At 38.9% G+C, this 26629-nt stretch overlaps 1 protein-coding gene across 3 annotated transcripts in view; it reads left to right on the top strand.

The window, feature by feature from the left end:
* cfap299 (cilia and flagella associated protein 299) overlaps positions 1-26629 on the top strand; it is a 93723-nt gene that overhangs the window by 5276 nt on the left and 61818 nt on the right. For all 3 annotated transcript variants that reach the window (XM_040003632.1, XM_040003631.1, XM_040003633.1), the window contains exon 3: positions 14546-14636. In XM_040003632.1, the coding sequence (XP_039859566.1) occupies positions 14546-14636 (91 nt within the window). The remainder of the gene's footprint in view (positions 1-14545; positions 14637-26629) is intronic.

Genomic DNA, 26629 nt, shown 5'->3' with positions numbered 1-26629 from the left:
TTCAAGTGTCAAGAACTGAAGCGAGAAGTATAATCAGAAATTCAAAGAGAGCCACACAGTGCAGCACCAGTCTGGCAGAGGTAGGAAGCAAAGATTTGAACGACTGGGGGAAAAAAGTGAGAGATGTGTCTAAAGACCCAAGAACATCTGCCAAGACACTAAATTACTTAGCCAAGTTGTAAATTGTAGTCTCAAAGGAGACAATCATTGGCACCCTGCACAGTAAACAAAAAAAACAACTCCACTTCTGCAAAAGAGATGCCTTCAAGCCAGACTGAAGTATGCTAAGGACAACCTGAAGACAGATTATATATACTTGAAGTCTGTCCTTTGGTCAGATGAGGTGAAACTAGAGCTCTTTGACCCCAGAGACAATGTTTACATTTGGAGAAAGAAGGAAGAGATGTACAACCCAAAGGACACCATCCTCACAGTGAAACGCTGTAGAGATGCTCAAGTGTGCCTGGAACACCTTGAATTCTGTCAGGGTGGAAGGAATCGTGAAGAAAGAAGGGTTCTGAAAGAAAAACTCAAGCAGTCAGTAGCAAAACTGGCTCTGGGTCATTTCTTTATCCTCCAACACAACAGTGAGAATGTCACTCCCTCCAGAAGACCAAAGTTAAAGTTACTGACCGGCTTGCACAAAGCCCTGATTTAAATCCCATTGCAAATTTGTGGGGTGAACTGAAGACCAAGGTCCATGCCAGAAGATCATCAAATGTTGAGGAGCTTGAGAGATTTGCCAAAGAAGAATGGATTTGCTCAGGAGGCGTGTTTGAGAGACTTGTCGAAAACTGCAATAAATGACTGCAGGCTGTTATTCAACAAAAAGGATTCACACTTGAGTATAAGCATCAGGGGGGTAATACTTTTAACCCTGCTAATTCTTGGTTTTTCTGAAAAAGAAATCTTCATGGGGGGGCTAATAATTTTGTCCTCATCTGTATAAAAAAAAAATACAAATGAAGCAAGCAGTAACTTTACTTTCTGTCTGATATCAACTGAAAAATTATTATGTTGATATAGACTCACTGTTTTTGAACCGCAACTGTATACGAGTCATGTTTTGTTTTGTTTTTTAATTTATGCATCATAGGTCACTATATCGTTTAGATTCTCCCTGTGGCTATGAGACACAATTTCTGTCTTCCTGAATGAACCATGTGTTGGAAAGGAAATGCATTTTTGGCAGAAGTTCTGCACTGTTAATAAAAGCCTGACAGGTTGTAAAATTAGATTTTTTTTTTTTCCTTATAGCTCTGATTTGCATGGCTGCATTTTTTTTTAGCACTTTATATTATTTTAAAAAGACAGGGCAAATGAGACCAGCTCATCAACTTCACATCCTCTGACTTTTGTTTGAACAAGGCCTCCCTGTCTGTTTAAATTTAGATATAAAAAAAAAAATCTTAACAAAAATAAGCCAAAACTACAAACTGAAGTCCTCTATATACTGCCCGGGATAGTGATCACACAGATATTTGATAAACCCAAGTGTTTGTGGTGTCTACTTTGATGACAAGCCAGACAGGTAACATCACACACACACACACACACACACGAGTATCCAAACATTTACCTGCTAGGTGTTGAATTTGATTGAACCCTCAGATGGTTATCCAAACGTGCAGATGTCTCGTCGTTCCCCCTCCCCATGGCCCCCTAAACATCAGTGACACTCGTGAAATGGGAGCCTCCACACCTGCAGTTACAGTGATATTAGGGCACAAAGCCTTTCATCTTGTCCCAACAGGATCCACGGAAATGTTGTACTGGAACATTGGGATGTTATACACACAGTAGTCTGTTCCCTTTCCAAGATCTACATCCATGAAACCGTTTCCAAAGGCTGTGATCATATTTGTAAGCTCTTAACAGTGTTTGGACTACAGAATTGGATTCTTCACATTATCCAATCGGACCGATTTTAAATGAATACTCCAAGGACGATTGATCTTTGTAAAAGCTTTTGTTTTTAAGCGGCTCTGAGAGATTTCTAGCTTGCTTCTTCTTAGAGGACAGCAGCTGTTGTCAGCTTGGATTTACAACACTTAGAATGGATTATGTCCCGTAGTCACCGTGGAAAAAAACCCATCTCCCTGTCCATGAAGTGTTCTTAAAGGATTCATTCAGCATAATCGGCTTCTCAGCTGTTGATTCATATGTTGACTGTGTTTCAAACAACTGTCTCTTCTTTCTTTTTTTTTTTGTAAGAGCTTTGAGAGCAAAAGGAGGCAAGGAGGAGCTTATATTGTAAAGTTGACCGTACTGTCACCCATTAGTTTGCTTGAAGGCTTGAGTCAGCAAGCCTTCTGCGTTTTGGCTATTGCCATCTTGTTTATTTTAAACCAGGTGTCACGTCAGAGTTGACATAAACTCATAAATTCAGCTGGAAAATGGTTACTGGGTACTTATGGTTCGACTTCTTTTACCACCACAGAAGTTTCCTGATGTTGTGCATTAGAATGTACTGCTCAACATCCACACTTCTGCATTGGCTTCACTTTTTTTAAAAGGTTTAGAGAGTACTTTGTTCATTTAGGTCCCAGTTACAAAGGCCTTGAGACTGGTCAGCAACCGTCTGGTAACCACTGGTTGCTAGGACAAAATGTGTATTCCCAAACCAGTAGTTGATTGGCTGCTGGAGAATTCTGTCTGTTTCCAGGTGAACTTTGTCGCAATGAGGGTGCTACACAAAAAGCACTCCTTGTGATTGCTTCGGTTGTTCGCAGATTTCTGCAGTTGCACAGAAGACCGATCTGCAAGCACTCATTGTTTACTCTCTTTACTCTCTTTGCTTACCTCTAATGAAACATGGAGAAGTGTGATGCAGTATGCAAACATTTACTTTCAAAGTTGTCTTACACCAAATGTGTTGTTGCTGCATTCAGCATATTTCAGTAGGTGCAACTTTTACTTTAAATGTGAGCATTCAAATTTCTGGTTTGCAACACACTATTTCAAGTTTCACTACTTTTTGGCGAGGTGTTTGCGAGTGTTGGCAGACTTGTGATTGCAGCAACATGCTAGCAACCAAAGTAATCGCATTGATGTTTTTGGCACATTTTATACCAAGTTGAGCAATCAGTTACACACTAGCGACTGTCTGCAATCTCCAGCAATCACTTGGTCCAACTGGTCATGGAATACAAACTTTTACACACACATACACACAACTGCCTCTGTAAATAATGGGCCATAGCTGAAATACGCCTCACTCATACATTTTATGCCATATTTTTCTGAGCTGACTTAACTCTAGCAAATGATTTTTTTTTAAATCCCGTCAAAGGTATTTAACAGACGTGTTACATTATTTCAAAAAGAAAACTCTCCATGTGGGATCTGATTCTGTTCTCTGTCAGTGATAGCTTATAGCAACGTTAATGTTAATTTTATTGCATTAAATTTAATCCTTAAATAATCATCTGCTGTATCAGCTGTCTTTGAAGTTTTCTCACACTTTTATTAGTCAGTGTCTGACCCACTCCGGTGCCAACAACCTATAGCTGACTGAGCACCTTTTCACCCCCCTCACGTATGTCTTTTGAACTGATTAACAGCTTTCATAGCTTTCCCACACTTGGAAATTTGACATCCTGTAAAAGACCTTGACATGACAGAAAAAGAGCTGTACATCATTTACAGACTTTCCCCATCAAAGTTGCACGTCTGAGCTGCGTCCCCCTCTCTGTCTAAATGCAGATTTCTCTTTCCTCTGTGGTTTTTCTGATTGGATTTCCACCACACAGACCCCTTGACCTCCTGTTGTGGTCAGATTGTGAAAACATGGGCCCCAGGATGCAAAGTACCACCTGCAATGTGGCTGAACACAATCAGTACAAGGCTCTGAAAAACGACTTTGGCAACAAAGACTGGCAGCAGCGCGGTAAACAGAATAAATGTAGTTGTTGGCTGAAAAAGAAATTGTTTTTCCATATTTTCAACAAATCACTTCTGTTTGCTTCAAACATGTGTTCTTTCCTAAAGATTTCTGCACCTGCATGCTTCTCTCATGGCACTTGGTAGCCATGCTGTTTTGGGAATGCCTTTTGCCTTCTCTGCAGGCTTTAACCTATGTCTCCCAAGGCATGTCTTTTTTCACAGTTCTGTCACTACTCTGTTTTCTCCCCCCTTCCTTTCTCTTCTCTTCAGCCTCCCTGGGCTCTCTTGGAGACCTTTAGTGCCTGCAGGTGTATAAATAGAGCTGTTTTCAATTAAGGCCTAACCTCAACTATAGCGTGCATCTGATCAATGAATGCCCCTGCACCTGTGGTAATAAAATACCAGGGGAGTGGAGATAGTGCAGTGAATGCTAATCAGATGTTGCCCTGTTGTTGCCCTGTCTCATTTTTTAGAACAACAGGCTCCTCCTGACTGCTTGGCTGTGAAAGAGGGGGGCTTTGCCAACACATCACAAAAAAGACTGAACAAAAGAGCTGCTGCTCTCATCAGACATAAATGAAATTCAATATGTGATTTGGAAAAGGAAACTTGGATGAATAGGATGCTTAGTGAGTCGTATGGATGTTTGGCTTGGGGGAAACCAAAGGCGTTATCAGAATTTGCAAATAGTTTTAGTCTCCTGGCTTCGATTGGTGGTTCCATTTTTTGATGTTCAAGTTGATAAAAAATAGATTTGTTAAAGGGAAAGTTTCCCACAAGATCAAATGTACGTATTTTGTCTCTGGTATGTAGTGTTATTTCTCCATTTATATAGATTATTTGGTTGTCAGTTGCTTAGTTTTGGAGATAACTGACTTGAATCTTGAATATAAGGGATCTAAATGGCAAACATGTCCCTGTGCAGAAGTAAACATGATCTAACCATGATGCATGGCTGTCAAATTATTTCATTTATATCTCTGGCTTCATAGATTTTGAAAAAAAGATAGTGGACAACTTTTTCAACTTTACTTTCTTTATCCGCGGGCTTCCCCCTTTCCCTAAAAGCCAGATTCCAGAAATCATAATCCTGTTACTCAAAAAAAACCAAACATGAATATTCTTAATAAGCATCACAAACTTATCGAAGTTCCAAAAGAAACTTCTCTTTGTAAATGTAGAAATCTTTTTAAAGTAGGCTTCCTTGAACTCTGTGCTGGTGACTGAGTTGGGCTTTTAGGGAGAGGCAAATGCACTCCTCTGTAAAGGAAATGGGTGTGCTTGATTTTATGACATGAAATAAAAAGAGAGCTTTGCAGTGGAAACGAATGCAAAAAGCAATATTTTTATCCCAAATGTCTTGTTTTCTTTATATTGGAGGTTATGGTTAATTAAATTAAAATCAGATGAATAGCCCAGCCCTACCCCTTACTGTACCTCTCACCATGTGAAGGCAAGTAAAGAAGCTCCAACATGAAGCTGCTAACAAGATTTGTAGATACTTTTTTTTGGGTGCTTTCTGGAGAGAGACATTTGTGCTGAATTTGTATTCTTAATCCAGTTCACGCCAAAAGGAACTATTATAGCGAAGCTGGCCTTTTAAGATCCTATCCAAATAGTTCAGTTAATGAATATGTAGTGTTGTGTTCTTTATCAAATATTCGTACTCATATCATCAACCTGCTGCACTTTGGAAACTGCTTTGTGTTTAATGTGTGCAGAATACATCCATGTCTGGGGTCTTAGTGTTGCATTTTGCATCAGGCAGGACTAACATTTGACATAAATTCAGAGACAAACAAGAGGAGCAGCAGAGCGCTGCTGAACAGACGTGAGGCCTCGGTTTCCCTCCGCTCTGGCTCTGACTCAGGCTCAGAAGTCCATGTCAGCATATGTCCTGACCTCGCGTGCTCACGGCAGTCCTGCGAGGTTTCCATCAGGCTCCCCGCGATCTTCCTACAGTCCAAACCACAGCCATGCTCATTGTCCATTGTGCTGCTACGTTTTTACAGTCTGCCTCAAGAATTCTGCGCTCTCTAACTCTCTACTCTATATTAAAAGTGAGCTATCATTTGTGGTGCCAAGTAAAACCAGTGCCACGAACACGCACACTGCACATTTCACTGCGGATCCAACCTCCAGATACTTAGCAAAAATAAGTTTGTGTATGTGACTGACATGAGAAGCCTCACAAAGCTGATCCCAAACTCTCTCTCTCTTTTTTTCCCTTTTTTTTAAAAGAGAGCCAACCCCCCGCCACTCTCCTCCACTGCTACTCTGGTGAGGGCCCTTGGGCGACGAGGTTTTGCAGTCTCTATTACATGTGCTGTCAAGCCAATTGCCTTGCTTGCACTTTGTGATTTTGGACGGGTGTGTAAATTTGGAGCTCTCCACTGCAAGAGCTGTCCAGAGACAGACATCCTGCAAGGCTTAAGCTTGCCACCACATCCCTCCATGCACCTCACAAATGAAAATATATGCCACTTTTTAACCAGCTGGTGCAAAAGATAATAAATAACAAGCTGTCATTTGACCGAAATGTTTCCACATTTTCTTTTCGTGTATCATAGTAATGATTAATAAAACAGATGTACCTGCTTACTGCTACTTGTAACACAGTGCATCAAAGTGTTGTCACTCGCTTGCTTTCCTGGAGTTTTCCAAACAAGCCAAATTTTAACAATAATACTCTGAGAGTATTTAGTGTTTTACATATATTTCCATTAGTGTCCATGTCAACATTTGCAAAAGAGACAACGGCAAATTTTAAATTCTGTAACTTTAATATCCTAACACATTGCTGTTGTAGTTTAAAAAATAGAGTGAAGCATAGGAAAAGTTTAGCTACCTTAAATAAATATATAGTTATATTTAAAATAATACTTTTATTATTCTGTGCAAACAAATTGCTTTAAAGCTATAGAAAACAGTGATTCAGTCTCCGGTGATTCATAATATCTGACTCATAATATAGCTTAGTGGCCCTAATGATGGATACAAGTAGTTTTCTACATCATAAGGTCTTAGTATTTATGTATGCTATAGTTGGTGGAGTATTGTTATGGATTCATCAGGCAAGATCTGATGGAATTGCTTTAGTTTCCATCCATCCATCCATCCATCCGCAGCTTGTTTGTGTCTGGGTCATAGGATTAGCAGTTTAAGCAAAGACTAATGGAGTGTCTAATTGTTTTAATTCAGTTTAGAAGATAAGCAAACTTAAATACCAGCTCCTGAGTAGTTACACTGCTAAATAAGAAGAAATTAAAAATAGAGCTCTGCAGGCTCCATTGTGGCACTGCTTTGCTTGAGTCAGTGCTAGCATGTCTACATATTGAAGCTCTCCACTGCCACTTGGAGGCACTGCCAAAGCATCAAGCAGCTGAAGTTCTACTCTTAAATTATGTTTGTGTTGGTTGTGTTACAGAGAAGACGAAGAGTTTCTTAGAAATAGTCTACTTGCTTGTTGGTGTGATTCCTATTATCCTTCTCTTTGGGTAGTTTCAGTAGAAGTGCAAATGGACACCAACACAGGACCATAAATCTGCTGTAAAAAAGTTGGTGCTAAGGAAATTCTTCACTAATCAGCAGCTGAAATTGGTTGAAAAATAGTTTTAAATGATTTCATATGTGTTGCTTTGGATTACAGTGTAAGCTAATAAGCTGATGAGGAAGAAACCACATTGCTGACATGTGCACTGCAGAAAGTCATTCAAGGATGAGAGCTTGCCCTCTCATTTTAGGACTAACAATTGGGTAGATTTTCCAAAACTTTCACGTTTCCTGTTGCTCTCTTTAAATCTACACATCGGATTCAAATTCAAAACATGGATTTGAATCATTGTAGTCTTACTCTTTTTCTCTTGTTGTTTGGAGGACATTATCCTTCACTGATTACAGAGGATTTGCTTTGTATGTTTCCCAAATGGAATACATCTTAATATGAGCTCTGTTGAAAAGAAATGACAATGACTCCTTTGATCCACATTTAGAAACAAGTACTTTTTAGGCAGGCGGTACACAATATGTAACCCCCACAACTCCGAAAGCCAAGGTGGCCACAGTATACAAAGAAAAGTCAGGTATAATATCATGTATGCCACATGTGTAACTGATACATTCAGCTCATTGTAATCAGAGGTGACAGAGGATTTTATAAACCCCCCCAAAATAAAGTAAATTGTCATGCTGTGTGGAATTTCCCTTGACGTCCACCAGCCCAAAATAATATTTTCCATAAGATTCATTTTCCCAATCATGCCGAGGAAAAATATTCTGGTACAGTATGTGTTGTTTCTAAAGAAATCACTGTACTATTGAAAGTTCCCATCTGTTACACTGTTGAAAGCTGCAGGCTAATGAAATCTTCAATCTGCTAATCTTTCCTAAGAATAAAATAAGGAATTATTCTATAGCACCACATCTGTTACCTGTCATTGGATCAAATTCTCGTCCAGTTGCTGCATATTTATTTGCAAACCAGTGATTCCAAATTAAGGTGGAATGCTACTCCACTTTTCCAGAAAGAACTTTTTAATGACAGTCAATGGTGGGAACTATTTCCTGTAGCAACTTTTCACACATGAAAGACAGTTAGCTGTAGATCAAATTTATTGAGTGTGATAAAATTTCACAAGCCTAGAATAAAACAAAACAAATGTTATAAAATCAATAAAAATTAGGATTCAAAGGCTTTTTTTAAGAATAGATTCATTATTTTAAAAAATAGGACGTAAAGAAAATATACTGAAGGGAAATATATGGGCTTTAACCAATTAATTTAAGCATGTTACAGTATCCTTGGTCTTATCTTAAACTATCTTATCTTCTGTTAAAAATGACAAATTATTTGTGGATGTCATCACTTACAGTATATTATTTTCCCAGAAAACTTGTTTGGTTTTTTTTTCTCATCCTGTCAGCTCCGAAGTCCACTTATTTAAGTTTCTTCTGTCGGACTTTCTGCTGTTTTCTTGCATTAGACGTACTTCTCTCTTACAATGCTGTTACCATTTTCTCCACTTGACCTAGAGGTAAACATGTTTTCCTAAATAAAGAAATGGATGCAGGGCAGTATATGGGTAGCATGTTCATGCTACTGCAGATGCCTGTTGGTTTTGATTTGCTAGCTTGCGTATAGTGGAAAGAACAAAATAGGCCAGTGCACAACTTCATGAATCTGACAGTAATTTTGTGTATCTGCTTGTTTTTTGCAGGGTATGAACCTTTTTATTTAAATTATTTGGTGGTCCAAACTACAGCATATTTTAGTGGTAAAAAAAAAAGTCTCACTGTGTATCTCTAGTGGGTGGGTGAGAGTGAGTGAGTGGACTGAATGAGCGTGTGTCCATGGCTGGGCTTGTGTTTGGGGCTTCCTGAGCCTTGGCCCCTGTGGGACATAGTCCGTGCTGGACTTTTCTGCCCCTCCCCCGGATACAGATGCTTGTTGGTTCCGGGGTACGTAACTGGCCCATTAAGGGGGGGTTCTCTGCCGGGTGCTGTGTGGTTCTTGGGCACCTGGGGCCCTTGAATCGTACCAGGGTGCCCGTTGCCTCTGGTTCTCTAGGGCTCTCACCCTTTGGCCGTGGGCTCCCCATCTGGGGCCTACCTCCTTCTCTTGCTTGGATGAACGCACGGATGTGTGGTCTCAGGTCTTTGGTACTCCTGGGGGCTGTGGTTGGCGTGGTTGTCCTGTTTCCATCTCTGTCTGCCTCTGGCCTTGGATTTGGGGGCAGGCTCCCACCCTTATCAAGTACATTTGTGACAAAGACACATACATAGACTCACACTCTCTCTCTCTTTCTCTCACATTCACACTCACACTATAAGAACATTGCTGATTTACGTATGTGTGTATTTTCCAGTTTTTGGGTTCCAGGTGCTGATTGTTTGCTAAGGCCAAGCTGTATGAGAAATTATATATAAGAATCTATAATTGTAATGCAGCTGACAAAGCTCCAGAAAATACAGAATTACGGGATGACAGAATAAGATCCGACTGTTTTCTGTTGTTTTAACAAACAACATGGACTGTCAGATTTGTTTTTGTACAATCAAACAGTATACATAATCAAATGCTCTTTCCAAAAAGATATTAGAAATATGAAAACATGAATTCTCCAGTGCATCCAGTAAGATTAGTCAGTGTATACTAATGAGAATAAATAGTGTAAAAACAACAGTTTAAGAACCTTGCAGCTCAGGAAGAAGCCCTCTGGGTTTTGGTATGCAGTGCAGTGGTGTGTTTACACATATATAAACACACTTGGAAGATATTGGTTATGCAGTAACAGCTGTTCACCCCCAGCAGAGGTGAACTAAACATTACATAAACTCCAGTTTGTAACACAGCGACCAGGAGTTTTTGTTGAGTTTCTGATTGTGTCATATTTTCATGTATTTCATAATTTATTGAGTTGCAGTCAAGTTAACAGGAAACCCTGTTAACTTCATGGCAGGTGTTGTCGTTGCTTTTACTGAACACTGCAATGCAACATCTGGAGGGTGTGGTTGTTATGAGATGCTGTCAGTAGGTAGTGTTGCACGATATTCACTCTGGATGTGTTTTTCTTTCTGTTTTATGCTTTAGGATTGCTAGCTATTTAAAAAAAAACATTTTTGCCCACATATGCATTTTCTACTGCATACTGTTTTAGCTACTTTCTCACTTATTTAAATGGACTTACAAACTAGCATTTCAGTGTCAGAACCACAACTAAATGAACTTCAAAAAATGTTTATCAATCTTTGATGCAAAAGGCTCATTAAAAAAAAAAATACGAAGAAAGAAGGCTAGCAGTGAGCTCTTGCACAGACATGTCATTGGAATGGTGGTAAAGATCAACGTGACTGCACACTTGTGTCATCAAGCCAGCTACACCAGCCGTGCCAGGTTACAAAAATAAAGAATAAAACAAAACTGCAATGCCATCTAAAAGACTTGTGCACAGTTAAATTCATTCAGGTATATATAATAATATTAAGTGCATAGAATTGGTAGATGGCTTGAGCTGTTTTCCTAACAAGAGATAAAGTTACAACTGTAAAATGGTCAAAGTTGTAAAGTCCCGACTGTGGGCATTACACACTGCTGTGCAGTGTTTGGCATCCGATAAGCCTTTTAACGCCGCTAAGGCCACTACTTCAACTGGACTTCCTGGATCATATTTCGTTGTCTCACTGGTACCTTAAACCGCACCACCACTAACCCAGCCCCCTGCAGTGTTTTAATCCAGCCCCGTTTAACCGGTGTCTTTTTAATAATAAGAGTTCTTGTTAGGAAAATTTGTACAAGCAAAGTAGTGTTTTCGTTTTGGCGAGCAAGGTCTTAAAAGATTTTGAAATCCCAACTCAGGAAAAACTGTCCAAGTGTTAAAGACGCAGATACGCTGACACTTGCATAGCGTCCAAAATTAGATTTATGATGTTTTCTAGCCTTTCCCCCTTTGAACTGGCACACCAACACATATTCTTTGCAAAAGTAATTTCATATCTGCCATACAAATACTCTTAGACAGATTTATTTTTTTCACAAAGCCAGATAATAACTGCTCACCTCCTCCCTCATTTCTTTTCTTTGAATTCCATGGACCACCTGCATGACCACAATCCAAAAACAAGACACTGGGGGCACATGGGTGGATCACTGTGAGAGTAATGCCTAGTCATTAGCCACTAATCAGCATCATTTAATAGTGAAATTCTTGTTATTCCTAAATGAGGCTTGATAAGAAATTTGTTAATTGACAGGAAACTGAAAATCTCAGCGGTCCGGTCCATATGCTTTACTGAAGTCTTACTTACTGAAGTCTCCGTGACTGTGTGTGTTGCTTTAGCTACTGGATGGGGTAACCCCAGTCACTTGCCTCCTCAACACCTGTGTTTACTTTGGGGCCTCAGTCCCCTTGACCCAGCAGCAATCCTTCACTCACTCAGAAGATGAAGTGAGCTTCTAGCCTCCAAGTATGTGCTGTCCATGCACTTTTACCACTGTGTGATTCCTCTAAGACTTTCATTATGGGGTACAGGCCAAATGACTAGTATAAATTACAATCTTGGTCCAAATTCTAGTAAAGTTAAACATTTAGATCCTGTTCTGTTTTACTGTAATGTCAAGTTAATCTAAGAGCAGAAACTGCCTGTTTGTCTGTGCTTGTTGTGGATGTTAAGGCTTTCTTAAAGTGCTTTGGGAATGGAAAGTGAATTTGAGGAGCCATTAATGTAGAATATAACTGAACCTGTCTGCTCTTTGGACAGTGAAGCAGACAGAACTGGATTCAAGATGGAAGAAACAGATTTATTACCAACTCACAGGTGTCTGCAGGAACGTTTGGGATCATTACTTCCTTTCACATCGCCTGTAAAGATCCAAGTACTGAACCTCAGTACACTGTTTGGTTCTGTTATGTGTCAAGTAGTTTTATAAGTGGTCAAGTAGACCTACTAAAAGAATTGACCGCATATTCAGTCAGATCCTTAATTGAGAAAGATTCAGTGACTCCTCCTACAAAAGTAAAAATTATACCTAATTTAAATTTGGTGAGTGTCCCCTTTGAGGTTTTTTAGCAATTTTTATTCACACAGAAGGCAAACATCTGCCTTTGTGTCCCAAATTTCATGCTGACGCTGTGGTTTGAAATCTATTCCTCACAACCAGGTAATTCTCTCCGTGCTCATAGCACGTTTTTCGGCCACACCAGCACAGATAACCAGCAGAATGAGATGTGCCTTTGTCTGCTTTCCCAAGATCCAAATCAAGTTAAAGGTGCTGCTTCGGCAAAATGAAGACCAGCTCACATCACAGATAAAATATAGCGCACAAGTGCCCAGAAAACATTTTGACACTGAGTAACTGTTGACTGGAAGTATTTTCTGAATATCCAGTCTTGGTTAAAAGTTCCAAATTGATTGATGAGCCCATGTCAAGAGGTGGTTTGGTGCAGATTAGTAAGAATTTTCTATTGGATCAGAAAACTTGACACCCATATAAGCACTAATATCAAAGAATTGAAAATAACACCCAGGTATTATTTTTAGTTATTTTAATAGATAGATAGAACTTTATTAATCGCTCGGGTAGATCCCTCCGGGAAATTCAGTTTCCAGTAGCAGAACACGGAAACAAATGTTTCTTTTATTGTTTTAATCCTAATATGTTTGCCTAGGTCTCTCTTGTAAATGAGACATTAAGTCTCAGTGGAACTAATAAAATCAAACCCACAAAAATACATATAGCTACATGGTACAGACCATCCAAGAAGTTCTGCTCACTCCAAGTGAGTGAAATTCTGCCAATTTATTAGTGAGTTACTTAGCAATGGTTAGCATGTGCGTCTGTGCATTCAACCCATTCCATTTATAAATTCAGATTTGCTAACCAATCCGTATGGCGTTAGCGCGCCGTCATCTCGTCCAAATACTTTCACTCCTTGCAAAAAAAAAATAAATAAATAAATAAATAATGGCAAAAATGCTTACTTTGGTCTGTTTAACTAACTAAAGAAGAAAGAACGGTTTGTTTGGTCTGTTTAACTAAATATTTTCTGAGTTGATTAACGACCATTTTTAATGGATCAATTTGTCCCACAATGCACTGTTGGGAAATGGGCTTTGATGATATGATTACAAATGAAGATGAAACTGCATAAATATAAAGTTGAATTTAGGTGAAAAAATATTAAAAATCTTCATAGTTCAGTTCCAGGTTATAAGTGAAATACTTAACTCAACACTACTTGAAAAATTGGACATAATGCACTCATGGGAAATCTGTCGAGAATTTCAGATTTTGTTTGTGTTCATCACTGTTCCAGAAAGCTGAAGTAACACCGGAGTTGCACGTTCTACTCTATTGTAGCTTATTTAAAGGCTGTTCTGCTTTTTTAAAAATTTTTTTTATTTACATTCTTTCTTCTTCATGTTTTACCACAACTGAGAAGTCACCAATGGCCTGTTTACTGCCTTTAAGATGTTAACTTGGTGTGGGTCTGATGAATGTTTTGCACAGTCGCTTCTGGATGCGTGCCAAAGTTCTGCTGCTCATACTGCAGTGTTAACTGTTCAAATATTAGTGCCAGTGTTTTTTCAGGTGTGGATACGTTTGTGTGCGCCAGAAACAAGTCTCCATGGAAACAGGCTGGCCTAAGTGTAAAAAGTAAAAAGTCATTGAACTCAGATATGATTAATAGCATCTTGCTGGAACCTTCTGCTGATTTTTGTACATTTAAGATGTATTTTAGAATAAAAACCCCTACTTATTAACAACTTAATTTGATACCTTCCGTTAAGAATTTATATGTGGAAGCGTTCTCAGAGCTAGATAAGCTTTGGTGAAGTGCTGTGGATGACATACTAGATGCTGGCTTGAGTCTGCGGGATTATACTTGCAAATTGAAAGGAAAGTCATGCAGACAGAGAGCGGAAATATCTCTCTTCTACAGTGTCAAAGGAGATAAAAAACAAATCAATGGCCAATTTTTAATTCACTTTTTCTTTATAATGTTTGATTATTTGCTCATGTTAGAGCAGAAGGGGGTCGGACTGCCCTGTAGCAACACGAAGGTGAAGGTGAAAAGCTTCCATTAAGAACCTTTAAGGCTTCATGTGACTTTTTTCAGGTTAAGAGAAACATTTCAAACCGTTTGAGTGTTGTCTTTTCCAGGACACTGGCAAGTGCAGGAAAAGAACTCAAAGATAACTTCCTGAAAGCCCTGGCAGAGCGAGAGGAGGCCAACCGCAGTGGGAAAATGACTGTGAGTACATTATTACAGCACTCCAATTGCTACGTAATGGGATTCCCCTCAAATATTTCTGCAATTCCATTAGGATGGGAACAAAATCCATACTGTGTCAAGTTGAGTGGAAATGCCCTCCCCAGTTCCTTCCCAAATACCATGAGACCCGGCTGCCTACCCGTTTCTGATCCATAAAACTTTGTTTACAAAAACTCAAACTACCTGGTCCCAAGTTTACTTTTTGGATTGAACCACTAAGATAGTTTCTAAGGGGGCCTCACCTGTGGGGCTGTGGTGCCGACTTGAAGTTATATAAACTTTTAGGGGAACACGCTCAGCTCAGTATTTCATCTGACATTGCACAATAAAATGGAATGATTAGTCTTGCTAGTGAAGTGAGCGAAGCCCTACCCAGACCTGCTGTTTTAATGTCCTTTTGCAGATAACCAGTAAATTTATTCTTGGACTAAAGTGGACCTTGGAGAACCTTTCACCTGTAAAGATTATCCCGAGATTGTTACTTTATGTGTACTAATCACACAGAGTTTAAGGCCCAGCTGTATTGTTAGTCAAATGCGATGGAAATGAAGGCCTTCAGTTGAAGAGTCATAAAACTGCATTCTTGTTTTGTGCCGAAGGTCAAATTTCTCAAGTTAGGAAGCACTTTCTTAACTTTATTGTGATCGTGTACTTCTAACGTCAATCCAGCAGGTCTTTGGGTGACTCACATAGGGTTAGGGGTAGTTTGAGTTGGATTTTTGGAATTCATATGAAAGGTTGTCTCATGGCGTCTGCATCTTTTTCACACATCTTTTCTGGGGAATCCTGGTTGAAGAGATTAAGTTGCTAAATGTTTCTCTTTCACAGTGCAAAATGTGGGAAGGAAAGTATTTAAATTGTACTGAATGTAATTCAGAAAAAAGCACTTCCTATTTAGGCCTAATGTAGCCATGGATGGTTCAGCGCTGTGACTTTGTATTCAGCGTGAAGGTTTAGAGCTGAGCCCCACATATTTCTGGTCCTCACCCATATGGAAAAGAAATAGTAAAAACTTATATGTGATTACTCATGAAAGTGGCCACTTTCATGAGTAAATCATATAAGGCTTACATGATTTACTCATGAAAGTGGCCACTTTCTCATTACTTTCATATATTGTTTTAGTAAGTATCCAAAACATACAAGTTTCATTATATAATTTTTCAAGGGATCTTATATCTGTTTTCACTCTTATATGCTTTTCACACAAGTTTCACACAAGACAGATACAAACTTTATAAGATTTATATATATCTTTTCCATATGGGCAGTAATGCCCGTCTTCTGATTAAACAGTGCTGTCAAGGCTGTTAATAATATTTTGTGAATTTCCCCTTATATCAAAAATGCATTCTTCTATAGCTGCCTCTATTCAGTCTGAATTGCTGTGCTGTGTACAGACTGAAACATATCTGTGAACCCTGAGCTTACAAAGAGTTATTTTGATTAGTACAATACTTGCTCCCTCCCTTAAAAGGTTTCCTACTTTTCGATCCACTGATTTGTGCTGCTCTTGGTAGGTTGCGATGCCGTTATTGAATTGAAACTACCTGCATTGTTTTTTGTTTATAAATTTCAAATCCCATTATCACATTTTTGCAATTGTCCTGCTTAGAGAGTCTGGTTCTAAACCAGAATCTGAAGACGACAATGATATTTTATTTCTATAGTCTCTGGTGTTTCTGTTTAAAAAAAAGTTCACTAAACTGTGTTCAAAAACCCAGTTTTAATTTTGTATACCCAACTTCATTGGTTTCTTGCATTTGTTTTTCTCCTCTCAGTATATTCTTTCATATCCTAATACATAACTGTTCTTTGGATGCATTATTTTGACTGAGCCTTCAAAATAACTGCCCAAATAACTATCTGGAAGTGTTACTGTGTTACCAAGATGGTTTCTAAGTGGCAGGACTTGCTTATTTCTGGGTTTTACTTACCCATCTGTCCAGTCTCAGACGTAGCTGTTGAGTGAGATGTTTTTGGATCACAGGCAAAACCTGTATGCTTAATTAAACCTAGATGCACTAGGGAAAGATTTCAGCTCGTGACCATGAAGCTGACTATTTTCATTGCAAACAGTTACTTTTAACATAATTCTCAGTCTTTACTTATACGATGAAAGGAATGTGGACCATTTGAGGGCACGTACACTGCATTGTTCTGCAGGGAGTGTTAGTGTTGATAGACTTCAAATGATTCACTTCCAAGATGCTGGAGTAACAAAAAGGAGTTTTGTTTGACCTCCATTTACCTGCCCCTGTGGGCTTTGCAATTATGAGATCACATGAAGTGCATGGAGGGGAGTAGGAGTAGTAACACCAAAAGCTTCCCTGCTGGTTGTTAACAGAGTAAACCCTACCATGTAAAAGCCCCCACTCCCCTTTCTTTTATCCCTTAATAACTTAAGCCAACTTTTTTCTTTCACAGAAACATCCAGTGAAAATGTATTATTTCTTCCTGCATGCAGAAAACAGAGTCATAATAAAAACAAGCAAAACGTTTCAGTTTACATCCCTACCTCTGTTTTGCTGACATAATATTTTCCCACCTCTTCTTATTTTTCACCTTTTAAGAGTTCCCTTTGCTGAAAAATTGGATTGGGAAGATGTTTATTTTCCTTTCAGCTCTTTTCTGCTTAAAATTGAACCCACATTGGTGCGCTTAATACTCCTCCCCTTTGAAACTGTTTATGTAACAGGTAATCTTAATGCAGTTTGACGAAGCTTGACCTCATTGGTATATTTACATTACACAGATGTGTTCCAGAGACAACATTTGCACATGTGTCGACACAGAGTAAAACATATGTTGAGGCCAGTTCCATACATAGCTTCAGACTGGTATTGTACCATATGTATTGTTTATAATACATTCGCTGTAATCTGTTAGTGAGCGCTGATCCCAGTGTTATTCATAAATACCACACATGCTGTATTTCCATACTAACATGTGCAAAACCCCCCGAAAAGACACAAATACAGTCATGCTGCATGAAAAAATTTGGGCTCAGTTTAAATTTCTTTCCTCTTCTCTCAGTTACACCTAAAGTCCCTTCAGTGAAAGTGTAAAACTACACCTGTTTGTCTTCGATAAGGTTCGATAGTAAGACCACCCGGCATCATAAAATGTCTCTCACACTGTTTAAAGTTAGCTTTTGGAAGGACTAGATTTAAGCTTCCTACCTGCTACGCACCTCAAACCTGAAGATCAGTCCCTCTAATGCATTCCAGGTCCTCGTGTCTTCATTTTCTTACTGTGCTCTAATGCAAAGCAGTTCTCGTCCAACATGTGTTTTTCCTTTTTCCTTTCTTTTTTCTTTGTGTTTGCACATTATTATTATTTGAAGCATTTAATTTTAAGTGTGGTGCATGCTTTAAAAGACCCACAATTAAACACAGACACACTCAAACACTCCCAGCCTTTCTTCTTGGTCAAATCCACAGGGTTAAGTTTGTTGCTTAAAAACTATCACATTTGAATTGAATTGAAATTAAATGATCAAATGACCTTATCTGTATGATGCAATGTGGACGTTTTTATGGTTTTTCTTGTAAATCCATCTGGTGTCTCAAGTTTCACCTACCAAATTTCTCATAAAGGATTTCATCACTGAAAGGCTGTGAGGAGAAAAACCACACAATGGACAAGAAAGCAGAGTTATAGCTTTTCCTTTAGATGCATGACACATTCATTGTCATCTCTTGTCTGATTTTTCAACGGGGTCACTCCTTTGTCTTTCTTTTATTGTCACACTCAGCCTTTCAACTTTTAAGATTGAAATTACACCTGTCAATTAATTCACATGTTGGGTTATTCTGTCTCCTCTGTCCTTGCCCTAACAATGGTGTTAAAAAAGATTGATAGCAGACATGACTGTTGATGAAAAGAACTCATCTTTCCTTTGTGTGCTGTGTCACTGCACCCCTCCAGGAGTGTGACCCTATTTAGTATTCACAGTGTTGACTTTAATGTATTTTTTTAAATTTAGTTGTTTCATAAGTGTTCAGGTTGTAGTCAGCAGAAGGAGCCCTTCGCTAGCCGTCTGATCCAATGAACCTATAAGGCTTTCAGTGCCTTGCCTTTGTTGTGCTATTGGTTCCCAGACTCTGTTGCGAAAGCTGCTGCACTGCCAAAAGTTAGACACAAACAAAAGCTGCACCTGGGCAGCTCTGACTTTATTTGCACTGGGTAAGAAGTTAAGGGTTTTATCAAATCCAGGTCACACCTGCACAGGATGCCTGAGGGTGTCCATTGTTGCGAGGTTCACATTTGAAACTTAAGGTGTGCTGCCACCACCCACCCTGCTCCCTGTTTGTCTTCAGCTGTTTGTTGAAAGGCTGTGATGTTGCAATTTCACAGCCAATCTAACATTACCTATGGAAGAGCACAATTCTGTTATATATGAAGCAGGGAAATGATTGACACTTCACAGGGCTATTTAGCCAAGGCTGTGACAAAGATTATGTTATAGACTAATAAAGATTAAATAAGAAAAAATTGTCAAGCTATGGTCAAATACATTACATTTTAATATTTGAGTGGAGAGTGTTGATAAGTGGTAACATTGTTTTTTGTAAAACATTTAGTAACAACATTTATCGTTAATTAACATTAACCTGTGGCAACGCGAGCACAACATGAAGCTTTTTATGGTTTTGTCCCGGAAAATCAGACCTCAGTTAAATTGTGGTTGTGAATTCATTAAAAAACAAAAAAGTTTACGAATGTTTCCCCTTGTTTGTCTGCTCTGAATGGGAAGTTACTCCTGATTATCCTCCTAACGCCCCCACCACCACACTCCCCTGCTCTTAAAGTCAAACCTGCCAACCCACACATTCCCACCCCATCCTACCTCCTGTTGTCGTGCCAGTTATTCCTGTTAATTCATTTAACTTTGACTTCTGTTCAGTTTTCATGTTTCACTCTATTCCAAAAGAAAGAAAAGTCAGTTCGACTGTCGACCACCTTTGTTTGCTGGGTGAATCCAGTCCTGGCTGTATCCAGAACGTTTTGAAATGTTTAGTATTAATTAAACTTAAAATCTCTCTTCTTTGTTATTTAGGACCACTATATTCAAAAGTAGATTATTTTATATAGCCAATAGTTTATGAATTGAATACGTTGCAAGGTGGCTTGCAGATGCACTGTGTGCAAATTAAAGTAGTTCCTGCAGTATGATGGAACTTCTGTGTATCGTGATACAGCACACAAAACTTTGCCCCCACTTCTTTTGGGGGCTTTTGAATTTGTACAAGAAAATAAGACGCGGTACACAAAATACTGCCAGTGAACATAAATCATGCGATTAAAATTCGCCTTAAACCATGTAGCAGTTTATTAAATTAATTCTTCACACAGCAGATTTGATTAAAACTTGTTTAGCTGTTACATTTGATGGCTAAACCTGTGCCTAGCATGTCTAAAACATTAATGGTGAAGCAGGTGAGCAGTGTTTATCACGGAGAAAAATACCAAAACAGGAGTAATTTTACTTTATCATCCTTTAAAAGGCACTCTGTCAAACAGGCCACAAATATTAAAACAGAACTGACAGGCTGATATAGAATAGCGCTGCACATTACAAAGATATGACATGTTCAACATGTAGTTTGCTACTGAGTAACATAATATACTGTCATCAAATGGTGATGAATCACTTATTCAGTTACAAAAATGTCTTCAAGTGACTGCAGAACATAATATACCCTGAAAGTAAACACCCACCGCCTTTAAGAAGCAATTACATGTATTTCTTATACTTTTAGTAAAGCCATCAGTCACTCCGTAACAGCAGGCAGCTTCATTCAAGAATGCATTGGGTAAAATGCCTCACAATCAGAGTGTAAGGTATGTTTGCTCTCAGATCATTTCCAAGCAGCAAGGCTGTCACAGAAGTCAGTGTCTTGTGTAAGGACTTGCAAAAAAGTGAGAAAACTGTTAGTAGCTGAATTTGCATACTAAACACTGCCTGCTTGTCACCTATGATCATCCCTCAAATTAGATCCAGTTTCCAATTCTAATATTTGCTAATGTTGCCTCAAACTGCGTAACGACAAACCAGCTTTTACTGGATGACTGAGTGGTTTAAGAATTGGCACTAATATCTTTGTTTTTGTTTTGTTTTATTATTTTTCTCTATTTTAAAAGAAAATTGCAAGAAGGTCACAAAGATGTGGGTATTTTTTTCCAGTGTACTCGTCTTTTCAAACCTCTCACATGTTTGGCTTCCTTTAGTCTGGTGTGTTTGCAGAGGTTTAACCATACATATATGTCTTAAAATCATATCCTGCCAATACATACAGTTATTCTGCTGTTGAATAATGGACAATTGATTGAAAATCAATTATCCATGAAAAGTCAGCTCTCAAGAAAGAAAACCCCAGCTTATGTTCTGGGGTTATTTATTTATTTTTTTTAATGTTATCCAATTTATTTTACCTTTTTTGTTAGACTAATTTGGCTGTTTAGAAATTATTTTCAGTCTCCCACCCTTTCAGTTGTGGAATTCAGCTGGTTGGCCTGTGCGGCGTGTCTCATGCCCCGAGGGTACATCCTGCATAAAGGAAGTGTTTGTCTTTGGTCTGTGGGCCCAGCGAGTTCTGTATTGATAAGCTCCTGTCGCTATAGATAATAAGGTGGTCAGTCATGCAGCCCAGAGATCAAGTATAGCATTGAAATTAAAGAGGAATTCCCAGCCCTATTGCATTTCAAGCCGTGTGTGTGTCCCTGCTGCCCAGTCCCTTTGTCCTTGTCATGGGCAGTAAAAATAACAATGGCAAGTTTGATTTCAAAGCAGCAGGACCAAGGTGGACAGCCTTTAGAAAGGAAAGAGTCCTGCAGGGCTATCATATGACCTTGACTTGAATGGTCACAGAGTTGTGGAGAGGTGGGGATAAGGCCTCAGCAGTTTGCAACCATCTATCAAGTGGACAAAGAGGACATTTTGTCTGGAAAAGCAACCATTGTGATATTTGAGAATCACCTAATCAGGATCTATTTTCTTTTTAGTTCCACGGCTTGATTTTACCTGAGAGACACACAGAAATCTCTCTATGATATACCCCAAATCACGCAGAAAAGTTATTTATTCATTAGCTCTTAATTCACGCACCTTCTCCTTTTTTCTTCTCTCCAGTTTTGCTGGGGCTACACTTTCTCACAGTTGCAGGTCTTGAGGAAAAGCATAACATTTAACTGTGAAATATTACTCTTGGCTGATTACAAGACATGGATTTCATGACTAGTGTCTTAGTCTATAAAAAGAAAATGGATAGCCAGAGCATTATGTGTTATGTTAGTCTGTGCAGCCAACATGACAGCTGTGCCCTGTCTCTCAATGCATTGTATCTGCCACTGGGGGATATAGAAAGACATTTGGAAACTAAAGATCAAACTGGCCTCATGTTTTATGCAATAATCTTTTAGAGCGTTTGATAAATGGCAATCAAACAATGCTAATAATAGATTGATCTGAATCATGCATATTTTAATTATTTGGACAGGCTCTCCTCTAAGAGAGGAAAGCTTTTGACAGGAAATAGTTCCTTGAATGAAAGCACAATTAGTTGGTTGAACTTGCAAAAGCCAAATCCAAGGAGAACATGCCATGGGCCATTTGGAAGCTGTTTCAGGGTGGATGAAAGGCTTGTTTACCCATTAAATCAAACATCACATCGCACATCAGATCTGTACAAGAATGCAAGTGGCACTTATATTGGCTCGCCTCTCTGTTTTGCCACTGAAAGCCTGGATGAGCCCCACTGTAATGATTTCTCCTGTTCCCCCTGCATTCTGTGAACAGCTGCTATTGTCCAGAGACAACATCACCCCAAAATTGGGGCCCCTGGACCAATTTCAGAGCAAATGAAAACGGATACACTTAATCTAATCTCTCTGAATTTTTTCCCTTTTTTGCGTGCGTTAAAGTTGATATTCTTTTCAGATACACTGGGATCACATGTGGGCTGTGGACCATCATCATTAAAAAAACATTTGCCACTGGGAAGATTGAGAGTCATCTTAAGCTGTCTACTTGGTATCCGAGGAAGTCTTGCATTAAGTACACACCATCTGGGTGCCTGAAGAAAATATGATATCACTTTGTCTTCAACGGCACACATATTTGGACACAGTTAAAGATTTATTCGAAGGCTGATAATTGAAAGGATTTCTTGGTTTTCTTTAGGTCTTGTGTTTTATCTTGTATAAATATCTCTTAAATCAGGACACCAACTGTAAATACACCAGCTTCCTCTATTTTGTATATTTCACAAAGTCTGAAGTTTAAGTTATGACGGCAAATGTTTCCACCAAAACCATCAATCAGTACTTACTATCCATTATTTTTATGTGGTGTTTGGTGTGTTATTGGAGGAAGACATTTGGCTCGGTTAACCGTTTAACAATTGCTGCTGGTAATATAAGCAAAATGTATTCTTTGCCTTTTTTAAAACATTGGATACAAGTTCACAGAAAGTGAAAAAGCGTCAGATTCAAGCAGCAGACATGAGCTTCCTCCATAGAGTGTCTGGGCTCATACTTAAAGGTAAGATGAGGAGTTCAGTCATTTGAGAGGAGCTCAGAGTAGAGCCACAACGTCTTCATATCAAGAGGAGATAGCTGAGGTGACTCAGGCAGGATGCCCCCTGGATGCTTCCTAATGTAGATGTGGTGAAGTGGCTTAGAATCACATTATTGTTTCTCTCTCTCTAATCAGATCCTAACCAATGGTATTGGTGATCATTGAGGGGGACTTTATGAGCAACCTGAAGTTGAGTTGAGTTTACATGAGACATTTATTAAAATAGGACCGCTCCACGAGGTGTTGCGGGCATGTCCCACTGGCAGGAGCCCCAAGGCAGAACCAGGACATACTGGAGAGATTGTATCTCTCGGCTGGCCTGTGAACACCTTGACATTCCCCTGGACAAGCTGGAGGAGGTGGCTAGGGAGAGAGGGAGGTCATGGCTTCTCTGCTTAGGCTCGTGCTCCCATGACCCGGGCCCAGATAAGCAGCAGAAGATGGATGTATGGATCGATGGATAATAGTTCTTGTGGCATCACAAGTTTCTCTTGCACAAGCTTGAAGTAATTGTGATCTATCATTATTTACTGTCTCGTTATCATTTTCATGAACCTTGGTATGTTTTTTACTCGAACTCCCAACCATGTATTATGAAGATAGAGGGCTAACATCTTAAGTAGGGTCAAACATCTGCGTTAAATACTACCTCAAGGTTCCTGGCTTGTCCCTGGAGGAATGTGCACCTGCTGCAGCGCAGGCAGGTTTTCTTAAGACTCCTTGGGCTTAAAATCAACACTTTGTGATGCAGGGCCTATAATAAACCTGTTATGCTCTGAAATATAGTCACTAAAATACCTTTAAATCAGCAAGACGCGTTTAAGTGCAGCAGAAAACATCTTGCCTTAAATCTATACTCTCAGTCACGTTCATTCTGAAATAACAAAATATTTAGTTTAATTGCGATGACAATGCAGCTGTATATTTAGCCCCTGTTTACATTTCCTCTCCATCCCATATCTCTTACATCATCCCTTTGGATTTTCCAACAAAACAGTGATTAGACTATTACAGCTTGCATCTGCACCCATCTTCTTCCTGGCCTCCTGTTCGGGATCTAAGCCAAAGGTGACTCACAGTCTGAACTCAACTTCTGGCACCAATCTTTAAGTAATTTTTTTACTACTGTGTCAACATGTCTGAATCTGAACTATTCCAATAATCCAGAAAGACACTTTCATGAAAAATGGAAAGCATCAGTGATCAAGGAGCAATGTGGATAATGTTTTTCAGTCGTGAAAAGATGAAAATTTACAATTCCCGATCTAAAAAAAACCGACTCACCTGTTCTAAAACACAAGAGGCAAAATTACAGTGGTGTCTGGTGACATTAGCCAGTCTATTCATCATTTCACCTGCTTTGGTTCAGAGAAAGTTTGATGTAATTCTAAAAGTATGATTATTGAAATCCATAGGATACAAGTGTGATGGACTGGAACCACAGAATGTCACTTTTGTTCATTCAAAATTAAATGTCAGTCAGTTAAAACAGGCTTTAGCAACCACGAGGAAATGATGAGAGCCAGGCAGAAAATGATTTGCACTCCAAACCATCTCAAATGACCGTTTGGAAATAAGCTGGATTTTGGTCAGTAGGTGATAAAATGTTGGAGTCCTCACGGTAAAGTTGTGTGACAGTTGTAAGCTCCACCTACTATTCCAACACGAGCAAGCTTTGAAAAAAATCCTTGATAGTACGATTACTTTGTATCATTTTAGGAAAACATAACTGACATAACATCAGTTATGTGCACATGTCTTCCAGAGGTGTGCAGTGCATGCTTCAGCCCCTGTACCTTCTGGCTTAGTCTTGGGTCCAGTAGCTCGTTGCTCCCTGCCATCTAGGAGCAAGTCCTGGAGTCTTTTTGATTTGTATCTCGAGAGATCAGCTGCTGCCGATGGACAGTTTCTCTCTTTCTTGATGTTTTGAAGAGGGAGTGATGGATCTGATTGGAAAACTGAGGAATGTTTAACCCTTTAAAGCCGGCCGCTCCGTTTTGCATAACTATTTTTAAATCCCGGTAGCACTGCAACCACGTAAGCTAGCGCAATAATTTTTTTTGCATATGAAACCGGAGGAGTTGTACTTACATCTTATACCATCAGCTTGTCCTAGGTCACGGTTTCCTTCCACATATAGCTTTGCAAAAACTGCATAAAAAGCACTAAAAAAACACATAATATTCCAGAAACACGCTTTGCCGATCCGATCAGCTGTTTGTAACACTTCCTACGTCCATCAGCGTGAACTATCACATGTCCGCCATTACCTGCCCAAAACCGGGAGTGACGTCATTATGCGGAAATGTAGTTTTTTTTTTTTTTTTTTTTTACCATCAGGGCCTTATGAGCCTATACTGGTGTTTTTAAAAGTTATCTTTGACTTTATGACTTTCTGTGTCGTTTCTGGGATGCTTAGGACTCATATTGCACTGCTGGAAATATTTTATTTTGATGCATATGCTGTTTTTTTTTTTTGCAAATTTGCATTATAATATTATTTTTTGTTTTTCCTGAAGTATATAAAAATTGGTGTATTTCAAAAATAAAACTATGAAGACACTTAAAATAAATTTCCTGTGGTGGGAAACTATTTTGTGCAATTTTTTTTGTATTTACAGTTTTGAGGGATAAGCCTGTTAAATTTCTCTAACTAGAAATATATGTTAAAAAAACAAAAACGATTTAAAATATTTTCTTTGTAGTTTATTGGGTAGTCTTAAAGTATATCTTGCTTTATAGCCTTTATAGACACTTCTAGGGACCATATTTTGTAAAATAAACATGACACATTCTAAAAGACTTGAATATGAAAATGATAGGGAAATAGGAAACACTCATAAGGAAACGTGTAGTGGTGGCACTAAACGGTGTTCAATGCATTTATACCAACGGCTTTGCTTTTCAGACAAAGTCTACGACTATGTTTCATGCATAGTTCTTGTGTCTAGATATGGTTCATTAACTGGTGGTTTTGAATGTGAGGGAGATAACCAGAGGTGGGACCAAGTCATTGTTTTGCAAGTCTCAAGTAAGTCTCAAGTCTTTATCCTCAAGTCTCAAGTCAAGTCTCAAGTAATGTCAGGCAAGTCAGAGTCGAGTCTCAAGTCACTGGTGTAAAAGTCCAAGTAAAGTCACAAGTCTGAAATTTTGAATTTCAAGTCCTTTCGAGTCTTTAAAAAAAAAAACGAAAAAAAGCATGTTGCAGTTATATGCTAAATGTAAATATTAGACCATGTAATTTTTAAATCTGTGTTTTTCTCAACACATGACAAAATAGTGAACTTAGAAAATATACACAAATTGTGAAATTGCACCTCTTTAAAATGCAGCTCAATTAAACCTAGCTCCAAGAATAATTTTCACCAACAGTTCTGAGATAAGCTGCATG

This window comes from Simochromis diagramma, unplaced genomic scaffold (assembly GCF_900408965.1).
Source record: "Simochromis diagramma unplaced genomic scaffold, fSimDia1.1 OVJJ01000583.1, whole genome shotgun sequence".
Taxonomy (NCBI): domain Eukaryota; kingdom Metazoa; phylum Chordata; class Actinopteri; order Cichliformes; family Cichlidae; genus Simochromis; species Simochromis diagramma.
The sequence above is the reverse complement of the archived record's forward strand: the minus strand, read 5'-3'. Positions and strand labels throughout refer to the sequence as shown.